Source organism: Aotus nancymaae, unplaced genomic scaffold (assembly GCF_030222135.1).
Source record: "Aotus nancymaae isolate 86718 unplaced genomic scaffold, 86718_ANA_hifiasm-v0.15.2.pri h1tg000040l, whole genome shotgun sequence".
NCBI lineage: Eukaryota > Metazoa > Chordata > Mammalia > Primates > Aotidae > Aotus > Aotus nancymaae.
Window position 1 is genome coordinate 55,818,233 of NW_026988454.1, and position 10,432 is coordinate 55,828,664.

The 10,432-nt window shown below is 44.7% G+C and overlaps 1 protein-coding gene across 5 annotated transcripts in view; it reads left to right on the forward strand.

The window, feature by feature from the left end:
• TRAF3IP2 (TRAF3 interacting protein 2) overlaps positions 1-6,516 on the forward strand; it is an 86,702-nt gene extending 80,186 nt beyond the window's left edge. For all 5 annotated transcript variants that reach the window (XM_064360771.1, XM_012438373.3, XM_012438372.3 and 2 more), the window contains 2 exons: positions 1,990-2,064; positions 5,902-6,516. In XM_064360771.1, the coding sequence (XP_064216841.1) occupies positions 1,990-2,064; positions 5,902-6,048 (222 nt within the window). In that variant the 3' untranslated portion in view covers positions 6,049-6,516. The remainder of the gene's footprint in view (positions 1-1,989; positions 2,065-5,901) is intronic.
• Positions 6,517-10,432: the final 3,916 nt, after the last annotated feature.

Sequence of the window (10,432 nt, forward strand, 5' to 3'; positions counted from 1 at the left end):
TGCATGGCCTCAGAGCACACAATGCCCTGTCTGCATCTCTAGGAACCTGCCAGTTCTGGGAGCTGACAGCTCATGTGTGGGAAGGGCTCGAGGCCTCAGCCAGTTCCTAAGGAAACCTGTCTAGCTCTGTGGGTGTGTGGCATAGCCAGGCAGTAATACACAGCTCGGCCTCAGAGGTTGTCTGACTGTACCAACTGGAACCAGACTGTACCAACTGGAACCAGACTGTCCCCAAACTTGCTTTCTTGGGCCACAGTGTCTTGGGCCCTTACTCATCACAGAAGGGGTCAAAGAGACCAGATACAGAATTGCCTTCCTGCCTGCCTGGCTGACTTCCTGGACCCCTCTGGGCAATAGAAAACCCGGGAACAATAAGAACTTGGTCATGACAGAGGGAGTGCAGAGGTACTGATGAGTAACTGCATCACAGAGTGAACTAGTTCACAGAATGCCAGTGTCTGGAAGGAGGAGAGAAAATTAAAAATGTACTGCTGCTGACCGCCCCCTCCACAGGCTGGGCAGCCTAGTGCACAAGCCAAGCTTCAAGTCAAACAAAACTCAGTGCTTCACTTGTAACTTGTGCACCCTGCCCCCTGCCTTTCATGTCTACTCCATGCTGGTGTGACTGGTGCTTCTAGCTGCACAGTACTTGGGTCATTTTAAAACATATGTTCTGAGATGCAGTTACTCGTCAGTACCTCTGCACTCCCTCTGTCATGGCTAAGTTCTTACTGCTCCAGGGTTTTCTGTTGCCCAGAGAGGTCTAGGAAGTCAGCCAGGCAGGCATAGGTGGTTCTGAGAAAACACCTTGTGGAGGATTTGTGTGTGTTGTGTGATCATTTGTGTGCGAGTATATGTGAGAGTGTGTTTATGAGGGGTTTCTATGGTGATTTCAATAACCAGCCATCACCACTGTCACTTTCTTCTCTGTTCTGTTTTTATTTCCATGCATAATGAAAACTTCTCAGTTATAAAAATCAATTGGAAGATGAAATGGTTGGGAACACATAACTCCTCATTTCCTTCTCATCAGATGACTGAAAGCTTTGTGCTGGTCACAGGATTTGGAAGACTCTAACACCCCTCCTATTGAAAATTCTGATTTTTGAGAGAGTTCTTGGTAGTTAAATCTTCTTGGGCTTCTGCAGTATCAGACCATATTGGAACTGGTGTGAGGAACCTAAATCCTGGCAGACAGAGCTCTTCACAATTGACCTCCCCTCTCTGCCAAGCCCATCGTGTGCTCTGGCCACAGTGCATTAATAGCTGGTTCCAACCACATCAACACACTTTCATACCTCCAGACATTTGCTCATGCTGTTGCCTCTGCTGAGAAGGCCCTTCTCCTTACCTCTGTTTTCCCTACTTGAGAAAAATCTTTTCTTTCAGTGCCCAAATGACCCTTCTTTTGTAACTGTCCTGCCAGTCTCTGATGTAGAATGGATGGCCCCCATTCTGGGCTTCCGGAGCAATTGTTCACACTTTTCACCCTGCACTCTGGTTGGTAATTTACCTTTCTGCCTGTTCACTAGACTGCTGGCCTTGTGAAGATAGGGACTGTATCAGTGGTGTTCTGCTAAGCTGGCTCTCCTGATTTGTAGCACTTACCTATTTCCATGGTGTAAAATACTCTCACCATCGCCAATTTCAAGCTATCAGTGTGAAGTCACTGAACACAGAATTAGGAAGAGATGCACACAGCCAGCTTTTGTGAGCTGCTGCAAGCCAGTTTCAGCACACCCTGAAGGTATCCTAATCCTGACACCCAAAGTCTAACATAGAATGTGACTTCTAATAGGCCTCTAATAAATGACTGATAAATGAGTGAATGGAATAGATGTGTAATTAGGGGGGCTTAAAATTATAAGTGTGTGGCACTCAAATATGGAAATCAGAATAAAAATACCATGTGGACTTGCATCATTATGGGGACCATGAACTCCTCATCCTCATTCCTAAAATTAAACCTTCAAATCTATTTGGTTTCAGATGCAGATTGAGTTCATAAAACAAGGAAGCATGAATTTCAGATTCATCCCTGTGCTCTTCCCAAATGCTAAGAAGGTAAACAAACAAAGAGACAAAAGCCTCATAATGTAATCTTTGGTTTGCTTTGCCATCTGGGACTTTAAGTGGAAAGCCTTGTCCATTCTTTTTTTTCTTTTAAACGGAGTCTTGCTCTGTCACCCAGGCTGGAGTACAGTGGCACGATCTCAGCTCACTGCAACCTCCGCCTCCCTGGTTCAAGCGATTCTCCTGCCTCGGCCTCCCAAGTAGCTGGGACTATAGGCACATGGCACTATGCTCAGCTAATTTTTTGTATTTTTAGTAGAGGTGGGGTTTTACCATGTTTAGCCAGGATGGTCTCGATCTCCTGACCTTGTGATCTGCCCACCTTGGCCTCTCAAAGTGCTGGGATTACAGGCATGAGCCACCACACTTGGAGTTCTTTTTTTTTTTTTTTTTTTTTAAATGAGATGGAGTCTCACTCTGTTGCCCAGCCTGGAGTGCAGTGGCATGACCTCAGCTCACTGCAACCTCTGACTCCTTGGTTCAAGTGATTCTTCTGCTTCAGCCTCCCAAGTAGCTGAGTTTATAGGCACCCACCATTTTGCCTGGCTAATTTCTGTATTTTTAGTAGAGACGTGGTTTCACCATGTTGGCCAGGCTGGTCTAGAACTCTTGACCTCCGGTGATCTGCCTGCCTCAGCCTCCCAAAGTGCTGGGATCACAGGCGTGAGCCACTGCATCTATTCTTTATCAATCCTTAGAGAAAACAATGTTACCAGAAAGATCAACAAGTTGTACCACTCAGTTCAGCAGCATGAATCAGAAAGGTTTTAAAGCTATCTGATAGGATCACTGCTGCCTTAATTGTTCAAAGAACCATTGCACACAAAGAAGTAGTTTCTGTTTTAACTCAAGAGAGAAAAAGAGAAGGTTCATGTGATACTTCTTATCTCTTGTATATAAAAGTCAAGATGTGTACAGTTTTTGCTGGCTGTTCCAGGGAGGTATTTCATTGCACATAGTTCAGTTCTCATAGCCAACGATTACAGGAATTAAATCTACACAGTTACCAGAGTGAACTTTGCTGTGATTCATATGAGGCTTTTCACACCAGAAGGGTCTGCCAGCAAGTTTGAAGAATGGGGGCAAAACCATCTGGGGCCACATTCCAGGCTTGGCAAAGAGAAGGCAGTGGTGGAGTAAACATCTTGAGAATGACACCACAGCACCCTGAGCTCAGGCCCCATTTCACCCTGGAGGGATCCTCAGATGTCAGGGCTGCACTGAGACCTTTGCCCTGGATGAGGGAGGCTCCAGTTTATGTGACTGGGACACCTCAGGCTGTATGGTGCACAACCTGTACAACAGCACACCTTTCCATCCTCCCTGTGTCGCCCTTGCCCAGGGTCTCACTGCTCTCACTTGCTGATGAGTCTCCTTACTGGTCTCCTCGTCTCCACTTTGACCTTGTGCTAGCCATCCTCTGCTCTGCCATCAAAGAGGAACATCCAAAATATAGGTCAGATCTGTTTCTTGGCAGCTTAAAAATTTTGTGCTGTTTTCCCATTGACTACAAGATCATATCCACCTTTCTTAGCAAGAGCTATGAGGCCTCTCAGAAGAGGACTGTGTCCCCTTGCGTGATTTTCTCTCTTTTCACCCTCTGTAGATGCTCTGTGCTCTGGTCACCCTGGACCACTTCAGCATGCCCTCACACATGCTGTGTTCTTTTGGGTTTCTTTGCCTTTGCCTATTCTGTTCCATCTGCTTGCAGTGCCCTTCCCTAACTTGCCTGCCTAGTGAACTCTTACTTATCCTTATATCCAATCTCTCTAGCCGAGACAGAGTCTTGCTCTGTCACCCAGGCTGGAGTGTTGTAGTGGCGTGATCTCAGCTTACTGCAACCTCCGCCTCCCGGGTTCAAGCGATACTCTTGCCTCAGCCTCCCAAGTAGCTGGGACCATAGGCACGTGCCACCATGCCCCGCTAATTTTTGTATTTTTAATAGAGATGAGGTTTCACCATTATGGCCAGGATGGTCTTGATCTCTTGACCTTGTGATACGCCTGCCTCGGCCTGCTAAAGTGGTTTTTTTGTTGTTGTTTTTTGAGACAGAGTCTCGCTCTCTCACCCAGGCTGGAGTGAAATGGTACAATCTCAGCTCACTGCAACCTCTGCCTCCCAGATTCAAGCAATTCTCCTGCCTCAGCCTCCCAAGTAGCTGGAGTCACAAGGACCGCTACCGGGCCTGGCTAATTTTTGTATGTTTAGTAGAGACGGGATTTCTCCATGTTGGCCAAGCTGGTCCCAGCTACTTGGGACCTCTGGTGGTCCACTTGCCTTGGCCTCCCAAGTATTGGGATTAGAGGCATGAGCGACCATGCCCAGGCCCTGACACCTCTTTACCTCCATGCCAATATATTTCATTGTCCCTTTCTTAAGAGCGCTTAGTTCTAGTACCTTGGGTCAATGGCATGTGTTTGGGTTGGAGGTACTGGGAATAATTGTTTAGAATTCTTGGAGCATGGTGATATAAAAAAACCAAGTTTTCACTGGTTTTGTTATTATTTTTAAATCTCCTTCAGACAATGCCTGTATTGCCTGAGCTCAGCAGAGGCTGCTCTAACCACCTGCCCCCTTGGTATACCATTGACTAAGTGGAAAGCCTTGTCCATTCTTTTTTTTTCTTTTAAACGGAGTCTTGCTCTGTCACCCAGGCTGGAGTACAGTGGCACGATCTTAGCTCACTGCAACTCCGCCTCCCTGGTTCAAGCGATTCTCCTGCCTCAGCCTCCCAAGTAGAAAATCATTGACTAGAAAATCATTTCTTGACATTTTGCCTTCATCCTAAGATTTGAAGTCCTCAAGGCAGTCCTGTGTCTTTTTCATCTGGGCATCCTCAGTACCCAGCTTGATGCCTGAGATGAAGCAGGTGCTGCTTCTAAGCACATCCTACAGTCCCCAAAGGAGTCCCACGCTATAGTCCCTAGGAGTTAGACTCAAAAGCAAAGGCCTTACCGTGGCCTACAGGGTGCTCTCCGATACAGCCCCTTCTACTTCCAGACCTCTGCATCTATTCACTCTGCTCTATTCATAGTGGCCTTGTTGCTTGTGAACAGGCTCAACACACTCCCACCACAAGGCCTTCACTCTGGCTCTTCCATCTGCCTGGACCCAGAGCCTGCTTCTACTCTTTTAGGTCTTTGCTTATTTTCTCAGTGAGTCCTCTCCTAAGCACCCTATTGAAAACTGCAAGTCTTTCACACCTGCCTCAGCACTCTCTGTCCCCTTTCTTGTTTAATTCTTCTCCACAGCAGGCATCACCGTTGAACACACTATCCATTTTACTTATTACCTGCCTCTCCCCACCAGAACATCCACTCCATGAGGGCAGTCTGACACTGCACCCCCAGGATCTCTGGCTACCAGTTTCTGCCTGTGCCTGATAACTGAGGTCTGATGGGCTCCTTCTACTGCAGGCCAGATCAGGGACTGGAGTGAAAGGGTAATGAATTGATTTAAGCCTATGGCTCTGGCATACTTCTTCTGAAGTCACAGGGGAATTCACATCACTCTGTGTGACCTCTGTCCTACCCCTTTTATGTGAGGGTGGTGAAAAGCACGTTGAAATGCAAAGGGTAGGTAGCCTGGGAGACTGACAGAAAATGCTGTGCACATGTGGTTTTTATAATGAGATATGCAGCTTGTTCCCAAAGCCAAGAACATTTCACATGCTAAACCTTTCCGCAAGCAAAACAGCACAACTCCCAGGACAGTTTGGTAGAAAACGCCCATGTAGGGAAAGCCAGAAATGTTTGGGAACTGAGCCTGGGATCTGGAATCCAGGTTTTTCTCTAATGACCTTTGCTCCTGTCATTCTGTCTCCCATAGGAACACGTGCCCACCTGGCTTCAGAACACTCACATCTACAGCTGGCCCAAGAATAAAAAAAACATCCTGCTGCGGCTGCTGAGAGAGGAAGAGTATGTGGCTCCTCCACGGGGGCCTCTGCCCACCCTTCAGGTGGTTCCCTTGTGACACCGTCCATCCCCCGAACACTGGGGCCAGGCTTTGTTTGGGGCCCTGTTCGGGCAGTGTTCTAGCTGAGGCTGGTTGGTAGCACTCCTGGCTGTTTTTTTTTCCTCTGTTCCTCCCCAAGAGGCCTCTGGCCCTCAGGAAACCTGTTGTGCAGAGAGCTCTTCCCTGGAGACCTTCACACACCCTGGCTCTGAAGTGAAGTCTGCGGCCGCTCTGCATTCTCTGCTTTAAAAAAAAACCCATTGCAGGTGCCAGTGTCCCACGTGTTCCTCCTGACAGTTCCACATGTCCATTCTGGGCCTCTCAGTGCTTAGCAAGTAGATAATGTAAGGGATGTGGCAGCAAATGGAAATGACTACAAACACTCTCCTATCACTTCTGGCTACTTTTATGAGTTAGCCAGATGCTTGTGTATCCTCAGAGCAAACTGATTCGTGTACAAATAATAAAATGTTTACTCTTTTGTAAGATTATGTTTTACTTATCTCAAAGGAGACAGATATGTATAATTTATAATGATATGGGCAGTTGCTTCCAGGGACATTAACAAAGTTGCTTAGATATAATATTAGATAACAGACCACTCTGTATTAAAGGATTAATGCCAGATAGTTAAACAACCGTTTTTTAACCATAATCATGGAAGCTTTATTCTTGCAGTAAAGATTTTTAGGCTGGGCTTGGTGGCTCACGCCTGTAATCCCAGCACTTTGGAAGGCTGAGGCAGGCAGATCATTTGAGGTCAGGAATTCGAGACTATCCTGGCCAATATGGTGAAACCCCATCTCTGCTAAAAATACAAAAAAACTAGCCGGGCATGGTGGCAAGTGCCTGTAATCCCAGCTACTTGGGAGGCTGAGGCAGGAGAATTGCTTGAACCTGGGAGGCAGAAGGTGCAGTGAGGATGAAATCGCGCCACTGCACTCTGGCCTGGGAAACAGAGTGAGACTGTCTAAAACAAAAACAAAAATAAAACAAAAGAAAGATTTTTAACAAGACAACTTTGTACAGCATACAACCATGATTCTAAATCGTATGCTTATGGTTCTCAGGATCTGACTACATAGGTAAAAACATTGGCGTATACGTATGAAGTAATGGGGGATGTAGGCTAGAATTATAGTCTGTTTTCTAATCTTGGTTCTACCACCAACTAGCTGTGTGACCTTTAGCAAGTCCTTTCACTTTTCTTAGATTGCAGCGACTCATTTATAAAATGACATGGACATAAGCATCTCTAATCAGTCTAAAAGCTTTGATGTCTAGAACCTAAATTCTAAATACTCTTTTGAGGAGTGACTGAGATTTCATTTTCATAATTATGTCTCTCAGAGGACAAATTTACATTTTCTTAACAGACATTTTCTTCTTTTAAAAAATATCTTCAACGATATCCTCAGGTTGATAATTTTGGATATCTTTATCTATGTATCTTGCTTATCTGGTCTCGAGAAAAAGAACACATACACATATCCATGTATAAAATATGTATACATGTATCAAATCTACATAAACTATAAAGGTGGGATGGTTTTAATTAGGGCCCAAGCTACTAAGCCAATGAAGACTTTTTGGGGGTGAAAGCTACTGCTTCCCCTTCTTTAGCTACCAGCCTCTTAAGGCTCACTTGTGCTACAAGATAGTCCAACCTTTTTTTTTTTTTTGGGACAGGGTCTCACTCTGTTTCCTAGGTTGCAGTGTAGTGACACAGTCTCGGCTCACTGCAGTTTTGACCTTGCTGGGCTCAGATGATCCTCCCACTTTAGCCTCCCAAGTAGCTGGGACTACAGGTGTGCACCAACATGCTTGGTTAATTTTTGTATATTTCGTAGAGACAGGGTTTTGCCATGTTGTCCGGGCTATTATGGAACTCCTGGGCTTAAGTGATTCACCTGCCTCAGCCTCCCAAAGTGCTGGGATTACAGATGAGAGCCACCATGCCCAGCCCAGTCCAACTCTTACATGTCAGCACAGGGAAAGGACAAATACTTGTCAACTATTTGACATTAGCAATGTTTTGACAGAAACATTGCTAATGCGTTGGAAAGAACACTAGTTTTATTTACTTTATAACTTAGCTGTCTACTGGGTGAGATGAATGTCTTTTTTCTTTAAAAAATAGGAAAAGAGAAGAAAAACTAGCATAACGAATGGCCAGGTGCAGTGGCTTATGCCAATAATTCTAGCACTTTGGGAGGCCAAGGCAGGCAGATCACGAGGTCAGGAGATCGAGACCATCCTGGCTAACACAGTGAAACCCTGTCTCTACTAAAAATACAAAAATTAGCTAGGCGTGGTGGCTGGTACCTGTAGTTCCAGCTACTTGGCAGGCTGAGGCAGGAGAATCGCTTGAACCTGGGAGGCGGAGGTTGCAGTGAGCTGAGATCATGCCACTATACTCCAGCCTGGGTGACAGAGCGAGACTCCATCTCAAAAAAAATAAAACAAAAAACCTAGCCTAAGTACTCATTTGTAAGACTTTATGACGTGTAACATTAGTTTCATAGTTTTGAGACCTGGTAGAACTGACTTTCTTATTTGGATAACCTGGAAAACACCCTAAACACAAACTTCGAGTCTTCTTTCTCTTTTTTAATTACTTTTTTAGTCTGAGGTGACACCATCATTAAGGATTTGACATGCTTGTAAGTAAAATGACATCACCAATTACTCTGAAATATTTCTAGTTTGCAAAGATTTAGTAATGTGATGTTATTAACCCTTCCTCCCTTCAGAGACCTGTCCTAAGCTCTCAACCATTCATTCCTTTCACTCTTCCTACCCCAGGTGGTTGATGAGCAGTGTGGTCCCTGGTGTACCACAAAGAGTCATTAAAGTGTTACAGCTGGTAGCACTGGTAGCAAAAAACAAAACAAAACAATACAAAAAGTGTACACACACACACAGGCACCTGGCCAAGTGATGAAAACTTGGCCTCTGAAGTTTCTATGAAATCCGATGACCACCAACATCAAAGGAACTTTTTTCCATTTTTTTTTTTTTGAAACACAGTCTCGCTCTGTCACCCAGGCTGAAGTGTACTGACGAGATCTTGGCTCGGCTCACTGCAACCTCCGCCTCATAGGTTCAAGTGAGTGTCCTGCCTCAGCTTCCCGAGTAGCTGGAACTAAAGGTGCCTGCCACCATGCCTGGTTAATTTTTTATTTTTTATTTTTAGTAAAGATGGGGTTTTACCATATTAGTCAGGATGGTCTCCATCTTCTGACCTCAGGTGATCCGCCCACCCTGGCCTCCCAAAGTGCTGGGATTACTGGCATAAGCCACCTCGCCTGGCCCATCAAGGAATTTTAACAAGTATTTGAGAGCACTGACAGTAGGATTAACACTTGGTTGATTTAGATGTTATGCTGGTCCTCAGGCATTCATCTTTATATATTTTTGGGGTGGAAGTGGGGTAGGGCTGACTTAGTAAAAATAACCTCTTAGCCCCAAGGCTTTATTCAGACCTACACTGATTTGAGGGGTGGGTTTGTAGAATGCAAGCTTAGGTTCCTATCTAATATTTGATGACTAATTTAGAATTTTAAATGTAATTTTTAATTTTAGTGACTGTTTTCAAAATACTTGCCTGTCTAGTTTAACTTCTACATGTTCAAAGAGGTCTCAGTACATGGCTACAATCAAAGTATTAGACTAGCTATTTTTCACCTCCATGCCCAGAAAATTTATTGCTGTTGATACCCTTTCCTTTGTTTCCTGTTAAATAAATCACCTCTTTAAAGACAGAGTTTTTCTCGGAATCATCTCAGCAAGGGATGCAAGTTCTCCTTTTTTAACACTCCACCCTTGTTTCATGATGTTTTGCCAAGAGCATTTTTCTTTACCCCAGCTGCTTCGTCAACCACCTCATCCACTTTGCCAAACACCCCATTGTCACCACCACCTTTGCCAAATGGATTGCAAAGTCCTATGATCATGGGAAATGATCCAGAAAGAGACTCTCAAAACACGGGATCTTTCTGTTTCTTCTTAATGAACCAGGAAGAATCAGCGAGACCCACCTCCTAGTGGCAAATGAAAAGAGAAGGAAGGTTACACTGTGGGAAAATACCACAGAGAAGCAATGCCTCTCATCCTGGAAAAGTATGCACTATTTTTCAAGATAAATAGCTCTAGTTTAGCCTACAAACCAAATAAACAACAACAACCAAAAAGAAAAGGAAGAAAGAAAGCACCAAAATCAATTAAATTCTCAGATCATTTATTTCTGTTATGGAACTTTCAGTCTAGAAAGAGATCATAGAAATTATATATCCCTGCAGCTTTATTTTATACACATGGAAAGCAGGGCCCAGAGCAGCTGTGGCTTATCTAAGTTCATCCTAGGGCTAGAACGCGGATGTTCTGATTTCCAGACTGCAGA